Source organism: Dipteris shenzhenensis, chromosome 8 (assembly GCF_047967505.1).
Source record: "Dipteris shenzhenensis isolate YYH24624 ecotype China chromosome 8, Dip_SZ_1.0, whole genome shotgun sequence".
Taxonomy (NCBI): domain Eukaryota; kingdom Viridiplantae; phylum Streptophyta; class Polypodiopsida; order Gleicheniales; family Dipteridaceae; genus Dipteris; species Dipteris shenzhenensis.
In genome coordinates this window covers 51,686,438-51,705,694 of record NC_141603.1, presented here as the reverse complement: position 1 = coordinate 51,705,694, position 19,257 = coordinate 51,686,438, and the positions used below count along the sequence as shown (strand labels likewise).

The window sequence follows — 19,257 nt, the reverse complement described above, 5'->3', positions numbered from 1 at the left end:
CATATGCTCAGAAAGGCAAAGCAATTCAGGTGGAAACCACCAACTATGCTCTTATGACTACCATCATGGCTACAAAAGAGCCAGTGTAATTCGAAGACGCAGTAGACAAGCCAGAATGGCAAACTGCTATGAATGAAGAAATGGATACTGTGTATAAGAATAATACTTGGGAATTATGCGACCTTCCACCAGGAAAGAAGGCCATAGCAAACAAATGGGTATGCAAAGTGAAGTACAATCCAGATGGCAGTATTCAGAGATATAAATCCAGATTAGTTGTAAAAGGATTTGCACAACAATATGGTCAAGACTATGATGAGACTTATGCTCCAGTAGCAAAGATGGATTCCATACGGTTCTTGATATCACTAGCGACACTTAGTAAATGGAATGTGTATCAGCTCGATGTCAAGAATGCATTTCTCAATGGTTATCTAGACGAGGAAGTCTACATGCAACAACCCGCAGGTTATGTTGAACCAGGAAAGGAGAAAAAGGTTTGCCATCTCAAGAAGAGTCTCTACAGCTTAAAGCAAGCACCCAGAAGTTGGTACAGCCAGAATTGACAAGTATTTTGTTGATCTAGGATACATGAAGTCTAATGCAGATCATACTCTCTACTACAAAGTTCAAGGGGAAGACATTACTATTGCACTTTTGTACGTAGATGATCTGATTGTGACAGGAAGCAAGGATAGCTTCATCTAGAAAATTGAAACAAGACTTATCTGCAGAGTTCGACATGAAAGATCTTGGACTTATGCACTATTGTCTTGGAATTGAGTTCTGGAGAGATTCAGATAGCACATTCATGAGTCAGCTCAAGTATGTTGACAGTCTTTTGAAGAAGTTTCATATGGCAGATTGCAAGATTGCAGCCACTCCCATGGAACAGAGTTTGAAACTTACTAAAGATTCAGAAAAGCCTACAGTCAATGACAGATACTACAGGCAGCTCATTGGATCTCTTATATATCTGACAATCACACGGCCAGATATTTGTTATGCAGTAAGCTCACTAGCACAGTTTATGGCAAATCCAAAACAGTCTCATTGGAATGCAGCCAAAAGAGTCTTGAGATACACCAGAGGTACAAGACAGTTTGGGATAGAATACAGAGGAAGTCATCCACGGTTGCATGGATACTGTGACAGTGACTATGCCAGAGATCATGAGACCAGGAGATCGACACTGGGATATGCATTTTTCCTTGGTCAAGGTGCTATATCATGGTTGTCAAACAAACAACCAACTGTTTCTTTGTCTTCGACTGAAGCAGAATATAGAGCACTCACTACAGGTGCATGTGAGGCTATATAGCTCAGAAGACTATTGTCAGAAACAGATTACTTTGATGAGTCAAAGCCAACAACAATATACTGTGATAATCAATCGGCTCAAGCATTGGCCCAAAATCTAGTATATCACTCCAGAACAAAGCACATTGATGTCAGAGAGCACTTCATCAGAGAAAGAGTGTTACTTGGTGACATCACACTGCAGCATTGTGTTGTGATAGCAAAGAGAATGTTGCAGACATCTTTACCAAACCACTCGGTAAAGAGCTATTCGAGAAACACCGACTAGCTCTTGGTTTGATGTAGAGGAAGGACATTCCCATTAAAGGGGTGTGATGGAATGTAATGCTCAGTCCTTCTTCGATTCCCCAGAATCATCATCTTGAGGGAAGGCCTACTTCATGATGTTGATCTTGAGGGAAGGTGTTGAGAGTTCACGCTCAACATCATGTGATCATGTGTGCATAGCACCATCACGTGATCATATGTGCATAGCACTAACCTTATAGAGTGCTATAAAGGAAAGGGTTAGATCCCCTAACCCTAACCCTAAAAGGGTTTGTATATATTCTATTTTTTCAACTAAATCTAGTGTACAGTTAGTCATTTGTGGTGTGCTCTCTAGCTGTGCCCTCTCTCCTCATCTCCACTCTTCTCCTCTCCCCTCTTCATATTTTGTCATGGGGTGCTTACAAGTAGAGTTAGCTGGTTCCCGCGTAGTTACACGAGAGTGGAGCATTGATATCTAACACCCCCCCTCAACGTCCACCTGCAAGTGAACTTACTTTTTCGGCCCAATGCCAAGTCGATGAAGATGCCTCTCCAGCAAGTCTCTTCCAAGAGCCTTCGTGAAGATGTCCGCAGCATTCTCTGTAGTCAGACATTACACCAAGTCGACCTCTCCATCCATGATGAGCTCGCGTACAAAGTGATATTGAATCTCAATGTGTTTTGTGCGAGCGTGGAACACCAGGTTCTTTGCAATCGCCATGCAACTCTAATTGTCACATGATAACTGCGTAGCCTTGTTCTGCACTGCACCCATGTCCCCCAAAATCCTTCTCAACCACACTGCCTCGCAAGAAGCAAAGCATGAAGATTTGTACTCGGCCTCGGTAGAAGAAAGAGCAACTATGGGTTGCTTCTTGCTGACCCATGACACAACTCCAGATCCAAGTGAGAAACAGTACCCTGTCAGTGATCTCCTGCTGTCCACGTCTGATGTATTTCAGCACTCGCATTCCTGCCCTCCAACGGTTCTCTTGGGGCTTATTGGAAAACTTGCTTAGTACACCAGTCGCAAAACTGATGTCCGACCGTGTGTTGCATAGGTAAATCAAGCTGCCCACAAGCCTTCTGTACTTCGCTTCGTCCACCAGTGGTGATGAATCCTCATTTGAGAGCTTCGCCTCAACCTCCATAGGGGTACCAACTATCTTGCACTCAGCCATGCCAAATGCCTTCAGGATGTCATTCCCTACCGACTGTAGAGAGGTATACCAATCCTTCTGACTGGTCATGTGGCGCAATGCACCACTGTCAATGATCCACGGTTCATCCGTAGGTACATGAACTGCCTCCGTGAAAATCTCCTCAATTGCGACGAATAGCTCTATTGGTACTGCCTACGCGCTGTTGCTGGACTCTTTCTTTACTCCGTTCTTCTCATCTGCAATCTTCTTTCGGCACTCATTCTGCTTGTGCCCTGCCTTGTTGCAATAGAAGCACTTGATCTTCTTCTTTCTCTTTTTATCATCAGAAGAAGATGGGTTACCAGAGTCCTTACCCTTACCTTTCTTTGATCCGGTCCAGAAAGCCGAATCTTCTCCAGTCCTCATCTTTCGATGCATCTCCTCCTCCAAAAGCATCACGCTGAAATCCTCAAAGTTGAGGGGCAGATTTTTGTTCTGCATATTCAGCGCTGTAACAAAACCTCGTACTTTGGTGGGAGAATCCATATGCACCTTCGTGCTAGATTCTCGCTGGTGATGGTGATGCCAATCGCAGTCATCTGATCGTGCAGATTCTTCACCCTGGTGATGAACTTCTCTGCCGCTTCAGACTCAGACAACTTCTCGTTCACGAGTTGAGTCTCCAGATTCTAAATCCGCGTCTGATTCGTGGTCTCATACTGATTTTTCAAGACCGTTCATGCCTCCTCTACTGTGTTGACATATTGAATTAATGCCATGACAAAATCACTAACATTGCAGACAATAGAACACAGCGCATCTGCATTTCTTCTTGTCCATGCGAGAATCTCATCCGTAGTTGGTACTATCTGTTGTCCTGCATTGGCTGGATCCGGTCTCACAATCGGCCTCACGTCCATCCTAGTAGCAGTGTCCCAAAGCTCGTATGTGCTTAGGATGGTCTTCATCTTGAACTTCTAAAGTGGATAGTTAGAGCCGTCCAACTTTCCGCTTTCGCCGAACGGTGGGATTCCCAGTCTTGCGGGTTGGGCCATCTCTCACAATTTGCTCGCAAACAGAAAACACACTACCAAATCTTCTTGCTAGAGTCCAGGCTCTGATACCATGTAAGAAAATAATACAACATCTATGCTCAATAGATAACACGATCTCGTACGCAAGAGAGAAAACAAGATAGTATGGAGAATCAAAAAATTTGATTACTGTAGAACTGATACAATAGATGGTACTACCTCCCAACCATGCGCTCCTGTGAAAGAAGCTTCGATGGCGTGCTGGAAACAGTAGAAGATGGAGGCTGGATGCTAAGGAATCAGGGTTGTTGTAGCCAGTGATGAAATGGGCTTCACGGGCTTGCTCTTATATAGCCACCAGTCGTAGTTGGTTAGGCTCAATTGGGTGACCGACCCAGTCTGCCCAAAACGGTCGACTGGGGGTCGGTCCCGAAATAGTCCACCGACCATACGATAGAACCAGTGCGCAAAACAGAGCAACTGTCCTATGGTCATCCTTCGGCCCAGAGCCATCCGGGATCATCTGAGGCTCCAAACGGGCCTCGCAACCCGAGAGTGGGCTACCCTGGGAAATGCTCCGTCTACCCTCAGTGCGGTCAGTCAAGGGATGCCTTCCCACACTTGCATGTAGCCTAGTTAGTGGTGTGCCAACTCTATCTGAAGCCGTCCAGCCATCAGGCCACACATGGCTCCCATCTGGTGTCCAAACCAGGACCTACCAGATAACCGAGCTACTTAAATGCCTTCTCCTCATATGGGGGGCTTACAAGTAGAGTTAGCTGGTTCCCGCATAGTTACACGAGAGTGGAGCATTGATATCTAACATACATATGGTATGCATTCTCTTATTCAAGTTGTCTAAGCCTTGAGCATTCAGATTCTTTTTTGCTTCAATCTATTTAAGTTTAACAAAGTATTCACAGTGCATTGATTTGTTTAATCAAAAAGTCTGGGAAGGAAGTGTTTCTAGAAGATCAGTAGAATGAATTGAGACTCAAGAATACATCCAAATTTTTTTGCTTGACTAAAATCATAGATGTCATTCGTTGTTGAAGAGTGTTGAGACTCGTTGAGTGGTGAGCTTGGTATTTTTCAACCATCTGGGAGGAATCTCGCATACGTTATAGAGGCATCTCTCTCTCTCTCTCTCTCTCTCTCTCTCTGTGGACTCTTTTACTACCATTTGCTTGAGAAACCTTTGTAGCACCTTCATTGGAAGAAACGTCAAGGCTAGTTACAAGGCAACTAGAATATAGCACTTGGAAAAATTGCCATTAGAAAGAGCTTATGTATACTTACATTTTGAGTTTGATGATTTCACACATGCAACAAATATGATGTTGAAATAATGTACAACAAGATGTGGCAAAAGATCATAGTGTCTGGCCTAAATGCGGAGGTAGGACTCTAGAAGGACACTTAGAAAGCTCCTTCAATTCTCAAAATTGAATGGAATTGTCGTGATCCCTGAGCTCAATTGCATACGTGCCACAATATTTGGCATAGGATTTGGGCTGGATGATGTGCCTATGGAGGCTTCCATTGATGAGGAACCTAAATATTTTCCCCAACTTTTTATAGATTTATTTGACAAGTGAAACGATGAGATAAAGGAACATGAAATTTGGTACTAATGAGGCTTATAGCCATGTGTTGACATGTTGTTCCTCTACTTGAGTTAGTTAATATGTCATAGTAGTACTCAACCTTGAGCTTGACAAACTCAATCAATTCTCACAAGGGTATAGAATCAATGCATTGAACTTTTCTGATTGTTTCATAATGTCAGCTCAATCCCAAAGAATGCCCACTAAATCATGATAAAAAGGCCTAATGTCTACCTCATGCCACTCCATAAGTCTAGTAAAGCATACCTTAAAGCATCACAATTTATGACTTGAACACATAAAGTATAGTCTTTCACTATTCTCAATAAAAGAGTTTAATTATTATCATACCAAGACTTACTAATTTTTGTGTGACTATCTCTATTTACAATTAAGAAAAGGTGTATCTCTCCAAAGACTCCCAACTTTCCTATATATGCCACCAGTCTTGAATATACAATTCGTAATATGATAATTAGAAGTACACACATGTTTGCCCAAAAAAGTACTCTTCAAAGGAAGGAACAACAAATACATATACAAGGTCGCATCATTCCTCAACCTCAAACATTGATGGACTTAAGAAACTTTATTAGCCCAATGATTGATCCCTTACATCCTTCTAATTATGAAATAATGTGAATCTTACCAATGATGATCATTATATAATCCACATTCCTTATTTATGCCATCCTGACCTTGGCTACCAAAACAATTCTCAAGCATACAATGCCCTTCGGTAAATTCTCCAAATTGAGATGGAGGGGGTATGAATCTCTCCTAGATCTATCTCCCCCATGAGGTGAAAGGGAACCCTTTTGTGGTGAGTCTTGGAGCCCAAAAGTGGGGTTTCTTCTTCTTGATAACAAGAAAATAGGCTCTAGAAACTAGATGCCTCAATGAGTGTTACTTTCCTTGTTGGGTTCATTGGCCAATGTGGCCTCTCAATACCATTGCATTCCTACATTAGCCATGATATGGATGATTTTGATTGGCTTTGCAAGGACCTAAGAGAGTGCTCAAACAATGGTGCTTGGATTCCCATGCCTCTCAAAATGCTTTGAGCTTAGCTCTACTACAACAAAATCTACTACACAATCCCTAGCTGCTTCGTATCTCAGTACGATTGAATCTGGGTATGGGCAACAATTTTCCTTTATCAAGGTTGTCTTTCTAGTCTTATCATAAGGTGTTCATGGGGGAGCTCTTTCTATCACATCCTCATAACTCAATTTTGTCCTTATTTTGTCTATCAAATTCATCAAGATTCATGTCTTTGGTCCACTTTTGTTATAGTTTCTTGTTAATACTGTCTATGTTTTCTTTTTTGTGCTAGTAGACACCAAATTCTTGACAAGATTTCCCAAATCCATTTGGGAAAGTGGTTTCTTGTTGACTAAGGCAAAAGGCTAGATTGCATTAAGCTTTGAAGTGGCATCTGGCTAGAGTCACCATTCAGATTTCATTGCTCTAATACATATTGCATAGCAAGGTTCACTATTATCAAGTGTACGTATTTGAGTTGGTAATAATTTTATTTCTTATAACTCTTGGTCTATTCATCTTGAATTTATCATGATGCATAGGATACCCCACAAATTATCACCATTGATGACATGAGTCCACATTATATGCTCAAAGATTTGCATCTATTTCACTAGATAGATTTCAAATGGTGGCCTTAACACATTGCTCAAGCCCATCAAGTTTTTATTTGTACATATTTTCATTTTAATAGAGCATTCTATATACTATTCTTAGTGATCCATTAATGTTTAGCATAGAGAAGTACCACATCATTACCATGTAAACTAGTGGTGGTGGTAGGCACATAGTTCAGGGGAAATTACTTATTGTATTCTAATTCAATCTTTCCAAAGGTAGTTCATGGTCACAAAGAGGGTATCACATCAAACTTTGTAAGTTAGCAACATTTTTTGACATCTCTTCTCACTCCACTTTCAAAGAATCAAATCATTTGTGTTTGGAAATGCATCTCTTGACTATAACATTTGTTCAAGTAGAGTTTGTTGGTTGACTATTATGTTACGTTATGTTCTTGTCCTTTAGTCGCTTGATTTGCTTGACCTGGACACAATGGGTACTATGGTAGGTAGGACAATATACCTAAATGAATTTGGGAATAGGCCCAAACTCATACATTGAGCTATTAGTCTCACAAAACTATTCGACACATCCCTCATGTTCATGGCTACTATATCTTGCAATATCTTCTTCAATGCCGAAGCTCAAAAATTTGTGCTTCCAACTGAATGATGGTACTTTTCACTTGTGTAGGAACAATTTCCAAGCCACCACATTGTTACATATGAATCTACCCCTCAAAATTACTCTCTTATTATTCAACTCAATTATCATTGGGTTCAACCATCTGGCTATGGACCCAATTTAATGCAACGTGCTATGGGTGTGGCATTAAGGGTGCAATTACCTTTTCTAATGCTTCAGTCTTGAATACCCTCATTTGGATAAAAGAGAGTCTCAAGTAATGGCAATGGTTGGGTCTAATACCTTTCTTCACCATGTAGCTCCCTCTCGTGAGCTCTCCATTCACAATCATTACTTACTAAATCAAACTGATTGAATCTCATATGTCCTTTATTTTTTTGGAATCCAATGAATTTACTTTTATTGTGGATTCCTAGGGACACATTAGGAACCACCTCAATCAAAACTATAATTTCTAAATTTTAAGTAGTTTTTGAAAACAATGTAAAAAATGCAAAAGTCTTGGAGACTCATTCTCATTTCACTCTGAGCAAGTTGGATGGGTGCTTGGCTTGTTGTTGTTACATATACTATTGTTGCTTGCCCTTCATTGCATAAAGATTTGACTGTTTAAGAAATAACCAACACCTTTGCTGGGTCTTGTGATGTGCCACCTTGACCACTTTCCTTGAGTGGAGCTTCCTGCAGAGGATGGGGCTAGTTGGAGAGGGGGTTGCTGATGGTCCTTCTCAATTGATCAATTCTTTAGGTTGATGTGGGTCTTTCTCAAGGGAGACATTTACAGTGGCCATGACTTTTGCACCAATCTTGTATATAGCTCCCATAATATTGTTGGTCTATTCATTTAGCTAGGGCATCAGGCCACCAAGCAACCTATATGTGAGGGATAGGTGATAAGCATAAGTTTGGCCTATCTTACAATGTTTTTGTCAAATGGTATAAGCAGACGATACTCTAGAAGGCATTGGTTCATATTAATGCAAACTCTAAGCCTAATTTATGGGTTTTCTGCTTGCATTGTAAATTGGTTCTAGTCTATGTTTTTCCATAGATGATTGGTGCATTGCTTGTGCTTTTCTACAATCATATGTACTCCAAAATAAAGTTGAAAATACAACTTATTATCTTTATTGTTCAATTTATTAACTTGAGATCCTTGAGAGGTAGTGAAGCCATCAGGTTTGAATCGATGAACTGGGGGTAGGGGATGGACGGATGGGGACCGACCAGCTCAATATGCTTGAGATTAGGTTCTTTTTCTACTAATCCACGATGAAAGGAACAAGCCTACCTCAAATTCTAAGAATATCGTGACCTTAATTTTGAATTTTTGTTGAGTCACTTAGCCTCTTCTTTGTCAATACTCATGGATGTAACTCATCAATTAGTCCTAAAAATTGATGAGCTTCATCTATTACAAAAGCTCCTACAATGAATCCATGCACTGAATGGGGGTAGAGAGGTTGTACTTGTGGATCACTAGGCCTTCTTGGAAGCCTTTATTGTGCATAGGCATTTTTTAGTATTTCCAAACTGAAGCCAAATGCAAAATTTGAGAAAGAAGGTGAGGGCATGCATTCATATGAGCAATAGTATAACTTATTACAATGATAGAATGAGAGCTATCAATAACCACATTTGGTGCCATCTCAAGGCAAGTGTGTATTGATAGGATTTCCATCTCATCTTTGACGATCATGGATGGATCTTCAGATATGTGATTATCATTTATTGGGTAGACCCAAGCGAATCATTTACTTGATAGCCATATGAGAATTTTTACTCAATAGACCTATGAGAAACAATTACTTGGTAGCCCTATGAGAAATAGTTACTTGGTAGCCCTATGAGAATCTGTACTTGATTAAAGTTAGCAGAGGTATACTTTGATTACATTACTTGCACTTAATGATGCTAACATGACTGCATCTTAAGGTGTAGACGTTGAGCTTGTTATCATTGACCCATTTGATTAGACTCCTTACAAGTCTTTGAGCTTGAGTGTACCACTTGGAGCTTACTTCAGTGACTCAAAAGGGACCATTCCAACTAAAATTAAGGTCAAGCTTATTGGGGATTAATTGAGAAACTATGAAGCACTTAGAGCATCCACTCTCCAAGTGTTAATGCAAAATATGTCAATCATGCCATTCTTTCCTTTACTTGCTATTTGAGACACACAATTCATTGAGATGGAGGATTTGGATTGTTGGCTTATTGTCTCAATAATTGAGTTCATGCATGCACTCTCAGTCTTGGATTGGAGTGCCCTTTGGGCCAACAATGCCATTGAGGCTCAAATGCCCATGGCTTTTGCACGCCTTGATTGCTTGGGGTGTTGCTGCAAAGCAGAACCATAGCCTTGTTATGCTCATGGAGGAATGACGAAAGACAAAGAGTATGTAGCAAAAATATGTGTGGGTTATGGGGACTTGTAAGGGCAATAACAAGCCCCCCGTCCCCCTTCCCCCAAAAACCTCCCTTCTCTCCCTCGTACACTTACAGGCTGCAGGTAACCTCAAGGGAAATCGAACGGGGGTAGCCGCTCGCATTTAGTGCAAGCTAAAAATAGAGGTGAGGAACTAATTATGGAACGAACCATGCTATCAATTGTAGGGACGAGGTTTATTATTTCCAGATAAAAAAGAAAAATGCTATAAATGTATAGAATTTCAATTTGGGCAAAATATTCATCCAGAGTGAGCTATGGCTGAGTCTTAGACAGCATGAGGAGCTTGTTCTCTGCTGGTGCACCTTACAGAAGCGTTTCGCGTCATCAACTTTTGGTGCCCACTTTCAGATTCCAGCTGATAATGCCTAGAGTTTGCTCCATTGCATCCTTCGCAGCCTCTGGAATTTATCAGACTCAAAGGAGATCGTTTTGCGTCCACGCTTCATTCGGTTCTTCTTCGTCTCGTAGGTGAATGCAACTGTAGCGCTCAACATGGCGTTCAATAAAGGCTAACTGTACTTAAACACAGACAGTGAAACGGCTTTTTGTTTTGTGGATTTCTGTACTGTTGTGTAAGATACCATTGCTTGGCTGTAGATACGCGGTCTTGGGAGCCGGTTTTGCAGGCGTGTCTGTGGTCTGGCACCTTCTTCAGGTTTTTCTTGTTGCATTTCTACTGCATTTGTCATAATCCCGAGTGGCTAGGCTATTTTGCGGAGGCTCTCACATGCTTCGACTTAGTATATTTATGACATGGTGGGGTGTTCGTGGTGGGTAAGATTTCGTGCGATAACGTGAAGTTGTAGGGTCGTCTAGATCCTTGATTTTTTTAATGTGAGGCTGGTTGTGTTGTGAAGAACTTTAGAGATAACTTTGATTCTCATAATATCAAATATCCAAAGTTTATAAGTTAGTGCAGCACATGCTTGAGTGTTGGAACTTCCTTTACTAGGAGGTGATCACTGATCACGTGAATGTCTGCCACCGTAAGTCACTGACACTTGTAAATTTGTCACAAAATAAACGAGGATTTGAAGGAAGGGATTTGATAGCTAACCTGCATGGCAGCGGCACTGTACATACCAAATATTTCACGTGCAGTATAGAACGAACAAGCGAACGAACGAGGATTTGAAGAAGGGATTTGAATCTCAGATCAGTCGAGCATCAGGAATTGATGAGGCGAAAAATCTTACTCAAGAATTGAAGAAGTGAAAAGCATCCTTGGCAAGCCGGCACGATTTTTCAAAATAGCCATCGAGTTGTAACAATAGTGGCTCGACGAGAGCTCAAATTTCATGTTGATCCCGCTTTGCTGCCTGCCTAAAAATCCAAATTGAGGTTTGGTTCAATTGAGAGAGAGAGAGAGAGAGAGAGAGAGAGAGAGAGAGATAATGAATGTTTTCAAAAGACCGAAGGGTCTTGAGACTGAAAAAAACAGATATAATGAGCAGCAGCATGAGCTGAATTGGTGGAGCCACAAAGTGGGCATCTGCATCCAAGACAAATACAAATACAAATACTAAATATCTGAACCCATGCGGAGAAAGATAGAGATGCAATGTCGTTTCATTGTGACAGTGAGGAACCAGGTCCATTGTGCTCTTGAGATTGGATAGGAGGGTCTCAGCTGACAGAGGCTTCGCTGAAGATCGGTGCTTTTGAGGGCTAAAACCCGTGATAGAGAAATGATGTTGATCAACCTGCGTGGTCAGCTGTGGTCTCCTCGGAGTAGCTCTCTGTGGGACAAGTGCCACTATTCGGCCTCTATTCGGCTGTGTCCCTAGTCCAACAAACAAGGAGTGAAGATTCCCAAGCCTCATCTGTGTGTCAAGGTGTTGGCGGGTACGTCGTTGTCTTGCTCCAGGTCTTGGTTGTAGAAGAGAAAGAAAGAAAGTTTATTAAAGGTCTTCAAAAGATCAAAGCGTGTATGAGACTGAAAAGAACATGATACAATGAGTTGAATGGGTGGAGCCTTTGAGCAGACATCAACACCCAAGACGCATATAATATAATCATAATCATAGAAACACCAATACTTAAAATACTCTCAGCCCATGAAGAGGATGGAAATTGTGGTTGTGGCATCACTGCGATGATCCTTGAGAAGCTGGCGGAGGTTCAAGAGGCCAAGCTCAAGAGGGAGCTTGGCGGTGGCACAAAGCTTGTTATAGAGCGCTGGCAATGGTCTGTATGTGTGGTCCGCTGTGGTCTCCTGGCTGTGGCCTTGTGTCGGACAAGTGCCACTTGTTAGAAATCATTACAACCCGAGTATATATTTGCACATCAAATATCACATAAAATAATAAGATCTGACTCAAAAATTGCTGCTCATCCACACTGGCTTGTTTGCAGCTAACAAGACTTTGTAGATGACTAGACAGATCGGACAAATCTAGGAACATCTCGATTACCACTTGTCATGAAAGCCAGCACTAGATGCCACCGTAGAGGACTCCATGCACATGTGACAAGTGGCATAAGCATTAAATCCTCCAATGAACCTTAGTGCTAAATGACCCCCCTACGAGGTTCACCTCAAAACACAAGCCCCCCTTGAACTGAGTAGGGGACAGGAAATACTGCCATCCACAAAGAATAGAAAGCCACTCCAAAAAATTTACCGCAAATAAGTGTCTACACAAGACTAGACAGATAACAAGAAGCTTGCTGCCCACACAGGAACAAACTGCTGCTCACACAGGAACGAATTGCTGTCCACACAAGAACAAGAAACCAAAACTGTTGTCAAAGGTCATAATTATCACAATCATATTCTCCTGTGAATATGAAATCTGCAAGATCTCCAGTTGATGAGGAACCTTCCACCCAATAAATCGTGGAACCGAGCTCTATCATGAACAAAAAAAGCCCTAATTGCCGAAGTTGAAATTTCTTTCCATGGTAGAACTCCATCGTAGCAGTAGCAAACTTTATGATGCTTACACTCTCTGGAATCAGGGAACAACAGAGGCTTCAAAAAATCTTCATCAACACACTTGCAGGCCCATCATGCTTCCGTTGCGTCACTCTGATTTTCTAGAATCTCAACCATCTTCTCCAAGAGCCAGGTGACTCTCATGAGAGGCTTCAGGGGACGTGCAACTGCATGAGAAGATCAGAGACACTTCTAAGAACAATCTCGATCACCACTAACCAGTTTGTCATGAAAGTCAGCACTAGATGCCAGTGTAGAGACTCCATGCCCAAGTGACAAGTGGCATAAGCATGAAATCCTCCAATGGATTTTAATGCTAAATGACCAGCCCAAAACACGAGAAAATGCCAACAATTGCCACCCCTGTCGGCCGTGCCTCTGATCTGGTGAGCATGGAGGTGAGCCTGATCTGTGCCTCAACCTGTTGGCAAGTCTGATGATCTGCCATCTCCTTGGAGCCTGCTGGTCCATGCTATCTTGCTAGAAAAACTTAGTGACCATGCTCTGAGTGGAGTCTGGTCTCGCATGTGTCCTTAGCAGATGCTCCCTGTGTCGAACAACTTCATGAACGAACGTTGCTAGGCATGTCTGATCTGGGTAGGACATGAAACTAGAAAGGGATCGGTCCCTAAAGAGACAGTGATAGCAACCTCGGATCTCATAGTATACAGGGCATTTAGCGAAGTGCTCCTCCGACTCAATCTTCTGCCAATCACATAAAGTACCAATGTGATCCTCTCTAGCATATGCCCTCAGCCTGCCTACTCTCAATGCGAAGTTGGTGTGATGATACACGGAGCTGCCCAATCGATATCCTGAAGAATTGGGGGAGGTGGAATGGCACAAAGGGGTTCTCAATGCTTTATTGAAATGGGGTAAATCTGTCCATGTGGAGCCCCAAGCTCTCAAACCATCTGAGTGTACGTGCATGCTAACACTTTTGATCGCCCTTAGTTACCAAGGAGTCGTAGTAGTAACCTACGTTGACCTGAGGTATAAGAGTCGTATTTGGTCTGACGCAGTAAAGGTACGTGATAACCTAGAATGCTGCATCAAGCTATAGTGGGGATGCTCCAAATGCAGCTAGGACTTTCTGATGAGGGACTGACGACTTACTATGGATCATCCATGAAAGCAAGAGAACCTGAAGCCTCTCCACTCGGGATCATCTCTCATTGGGACAATCTCTATCGAGAGACGTGACATACATGCCAAATTTTTGTGGATCCGGATTAGACGTCCTTCTCGAGTCATTGTATGTTACATCCCCCCTAAGACCTCACACTTGCTCGAGAACCATGTGAGGAGGCTGAGACAACTTACAATATGCAGCCTTGTATCCAGACATCAGAAATTTCCCGAGCCACAAAAGATCCGGACTTCAACACAAGGACGGGTACAAGTCAGGTATTGCTTCTGGATTTTCACGACGACTCTATCTTATTACCAAATATTTTTGCGATGACTCTATCTTATTACCAAATGTCGATCTAAATGAGGCAGGGATGTCCCAAGTTTCCAGGGCAAGCCCCAGAGGGTTTTCTGTCTTGCTACCACCTGGAACTGACCACACTTATCTCTTCTTTAGTATATCCATCCCCCATCTTCCCACGCACACCATGACCCACTCATGCACACTATATATCATGACATACGCTTTGATCATAGTCTTTCACCTAAGTACTCCACACATCTCTCCACTTTGCTCACATATAGATGATATACAGCTCCTAGAGGATCGAGCCGCCAACCCTACACACGTTCACACACACCACCATTCCACTCGTGCACCGCCACTTGGCTCAATACCCTACAGTAGTTGGTATGATGATGAGTGTAAGGCTTTATGCCATCAACTCAAATTCGAGACTAAGCATCACCTTCCAAATATGATGATGAATGTAACGCTTTATGCCATCAATTCAAATTTGAGACTAAGCATCACCTTCCAAGTGAAGCAAATACGATACGCGAGTACCATCGTCTGGTACGCCAGAAGAAGCACACTTCCGTCTACTAAAACAAGGAGAAGTTAAATATATTTAACATTTTCTTCAGCAACAACTCTAAGGACTTCTGGCGGAATTTTTGTGAGCGGCAAGCCCCATATCCTATCACGGACACCACACTTTGGCACTCTTATGCACGCACCCTATACGATATTCCTAACCAGCCAGCACCCTATCTCACACTCACCGCATCCGACGTCTGGCACACTTTTCAAAGCCAACGGTGTCAAACACATAGCTTTGAAGCTTTATAAAGGCCAAGCAAAAGATGATGAGAGCTTACATACTGAATTCATTACATATGGAATAAATACTATGGGCCCGATCTTAGCAAGCTTTTTATCGAAAGCCCAAAAAACTACAGGACCATTATGATTGAACATCTCATCTCTAAGATCTATGCATCAATGCTCAACACAAAGGTTGGCTGGTTCACAAAGCTTCATGGACACAGAGAAGAGGGACAAACAAGCTTCCAAGGCGACCACGGGACCCTACTTCACATACACTCAGAGGCGTCAATGAGGAGGCCAAAGCACGGAGACAAAGATTTATTGCTGCTTTGTGGATTTCTACAAAGCTTTTGACACAGTGCCGAGAACTTGCCTCTCATCAGACACTTGCATGAGTCGGGGTATGATCAGGAGATCATCTTTGTAGTCATGGCACTATATGAGTCTCGTGTAGGGTTCAGATAGGTGCAAGGTGGACAGAGGAGATTATGAGCACTATTGGGGTCAAACAAGGTTGTCTATTTATCACCAACCTTCTTTCGCATCTATATAGACAAGCTCGAGACTTTCATTGGGACTCCAGGGGAGACAAGCTTCTTCCTACTGACTCCTTGATCTGCTCCTATATGTAGATGGTGTGGTCAACAAAGGACATGCAGCTACACGTGAATGCACTTCATACCTTCTGCGAGACACATGACTTGAAGGTCAACTTGATAAAACCAAGGTCATGATCTTCACTACATCTCGAGCAACCATGCACAAAGAGCAATTCACGCTGGACAGATTACAGAAGGAGGTTGTTGCATCCTCTACATACCTAGTGGTTCTTTTCTTTGGCCCGATTTTCACAATGCGACCGGTGATGTAGGCTCGATTGAGCAGCAGATATGCCACGCTTGCTAGACTTGGGCGGCAGTGCTTTCACTCTCATTTCTAGGATCCCAAGACCAAGTCTCTTCTCTTTGACTCCCTATTCCACCCAACGGGCATGTATGGCAGCACTTTGTTGGAGGCTCGACCTATCAGAGACAAATTGGGTCCATATAATATTGCCACTCATGCTGATCCACACACTCCACTTGTCTCACGAGTCTCGTCCCAATATGTTGCCTCCCATGTGTAATGGATGACAACTGGCAAAGGGCGCTCTAGGCTTTGATGGGTCTCTGTATAAAAGGCTATATCTTGTCTTGTGTAAGCCTTCGAGAAATTCCCCGCATCTGAACATAAGGTACCATTATAGTTCTAGATAGTGCAAGTCAAGGTTTCAATGCTCCAAGTCTCATAGATCTCGTCCCCCTAATGTATGGGAGCCATCAATGCATGTCGGGGTTCTATCAAGAGCCATCCATCTCGAACCACTATCCACTTCCCCTTTTTGCAGGGAATGTACCGCTGTTGCATAAGAGAGCGTCTCTCCTCTACTTGAAGCAGTGTAAGGTCCTCATCCATGTAGATTTCGCTGTGATCCCATAGGATTGATCTCTTGTGTAGTGCCGTAAGGCGAGCCTGAGTGTCCTTGAAGTGGACGATGAGAGGCTGCTCTTGTGTGGGGTCTCGCCCTACTCTCCAAGCTCACTCGATCCCATGCTCTAGGACTCCAAGGGTGGAGGCCACGAAACCAGTTGCATCCTTGATGGGAGTGGAGGCCATGCGAGGTATCCCCTAACTCTTTCCTGAGAGCCTTACTGACCCTCCGTTGCTTCTTCAAGATGGTAGCCGAGACGGTGGCCTTCGCAGGCTCCCGTTTCACAACATCCACCCATCTAGAAGTCTCTGCAATAGCCGACTATATGGTGGCTATTTGTGCCTCTACTGCTGGCCCACTGCTCGGGCCTCTCGCTATGGCTGCCACCTCCTTACAGAGCTGCTATCTCCTGACCAAGGCTGTGTATGAGAAGGTCCTGCTCCATCACTTGTGCATAGAGGCAATGAACCTCCATGACAATCTGCTCCCAAGCCTCAAGTGAAATCGGGTGTGCCTGAGTTGATGAGAATAGGTGGGGCATGAGCGGGCTGAGTGATGGGAGGTAAGGACATATGGGCAGAGGGCTGAGGGTGATGAGGAGACATGTGGAATGTGGCTGAGGCTAGTCCAACTATAGAGTGGAAAGGTCCTGCACCATCACTCGTGCACAGAGGCAATGAACCTAATGTGAATGAAAAGGTCCTGCTCCATCACTCGTGCATAGAGGCAATGAACCTCCATGACAATCTGCTCCCAAGCCTTAGGTGAAATCGGGTGTGCCCGAGTTGATGAGAATAGGTGGGGCATGAGCGGGCTGAGTGATGGGAGGTAAGGACATATGGGCAGAGGGCTGAGGGTGATGAGGAGACATGTGGAATGTGGCTGAGGCTAGTCCAACTATAGAGTGGAAAGGTCCTGCACCATCACTCGTGCACAGAGGCAATGAACCTAATGTGAATGAGAAGGTCCTGCTCCATCACTCGTGCATAGAGGCAATGAACCTCCATGACAATTTGCTCCCAAGCCTCAGGTGAAATCGGGTGTGCCCGAGTTGATGAGAATAGCCCCATTCAATCATGGGGGTGGTAAGAGCCATCGCCCTCCCTTCCCATTGGTCCTACGCTCTCTCTCTGCTTGGACCTTGGATCAGCCCCAGGTTAGAGCAGGTCCTAAACAGGGAGTGGCGCGATGGCTCAAGATTTAAGCAGTGATGGCAAGAGCTGGGGGCAAAGAATGGTAAAGACTGCCCCCATATCGGCTAGCTCCTCCTCCTCCATCCCACTGTGTCCTGGGGCTGACTCAACAAACACATAGAAATCTATGACCTGCCGCTATGTCCGTTCAGCCTGTGTGTCATGTGGTTTGGTCACTCCCTGTTGCTCTCTGATTTGTCGTAGCAGGGTCTCCCTGTCGGTGCATCTCAAGCAGATAGAGCCCAACGCATACTTGGTCATGGAAGAGGATCAATCGTGATAGTGGGCCGAGCCACTCCCGCCCTGGTAGAGACAGTGGTATCGCCCTTGGATCTCGTAGTAGGCGGGGCAGGCGCAAAGAAAGTGCTCCTTTGTCTCAATCACTCCCAGTGTGCATCCGTTGCTCTCTGGGTAAACATGTTGCTCTCCCTCTCTCAATCCTCAGCTGATGGGATGAAACCCTCATCTGCCCAATAGCGATCCTCAGTGCATGTGAGACTCGTCTGTCCTCAAGATACTAGGGTCTGATGATGAACCCATCCTCTGAGATGCTTAAGAAATGATTGCGGTAAAACTGGGTCTTGATGGGGAGCTCCTGATCTTCTCGCCAAGTCTGAGATGTGTGGAGTTGGAGGAGATCTAACCGTATGATACGGTTAATCTCATCTCGTGGGATCGACTTAGGGGGTGCATCCATATCGTACTGAAAGGGAGGGAGCTTGTCCATTTGAATCCCGTGTCTGGCAAACCACGTGGACACACGTGCATACCTTGTGTCCGCCCCGCTCTCAGCTAATCTTCTGGATGAATCTAGGGCCAACCTCGGTAGTCTCCGATGGGGTAGGTCCCAAACTCTATGAATGAATGTCACCGTTTGGAAGATGGCATCAGTCTGTAATGGTGTCATGGCGAACTGTGCCTGTACTATCTCGTGAGGGACTGAGGGCTTGCTCCGAATCATCCTAGATCCCATAGTAGATCACAACCCCAAATCTACTCCACTCTGCTATCGGTAGATCACAACCCCAGAAGGGTGCTGCATACATGGCAGTCAATCGCACTAGTGTATCGAAGAGCCAGCACTTAGTCGGTGGGTCATGAAAGTGTACCTGGAAGCACTATCTCTCCAATCGTGCCAAAGCACCCCGCCCCTGTATGAGTCGTGCCTGAGCTGCATGTGTCATAGTGAAAGGGGTCCTGTGAAGGCTGCTCCCAAATATGTATACGATTGCACTATCTCCACTGGGCCCATCTCGATAGGTGAAATTGAGTTGACGAAGGATGAGATAAGGACTATGTCATCAGCATATAGTAGTATCTGTGTCATAAGATCAGCCAATGGTTGGGGTCCTATGAAGG

At 43.7% G+C, this 19,257-nt stretch overlaps 1 protein-coding gene across 2 annotated transcripts in view; it reads left to right on the top strand.

Moving 5' to 3' along the window:
* The first annotated feature begins 10,304 nt into the window (after positions 1-10,304).
* Positions 10,305-19,257, top strand: part of LOC147899649 (FAD-dependent oxidoreductase family protein) — a 30,104-nt gene continuing 21,151 nt past the window's right edge. For both annotated transcript variants that reach the window (XM_087378191.1, XM_087378193.1), the window contains exons 1-2: positions 10,305-10,522; positions 10,652-10,709. In XM_087378191.1, the coding sequence (XP_087234317.1) occupies positions 10,329-10,522; positions 10,652-10,709 (252 nt within the window). In that variant the 5' untranslated portion in view covers positions 10,305-10,328. The remainder of the gene's footprint in view (positions 10,523-10,651; positions 10,710-19,257) is intronic.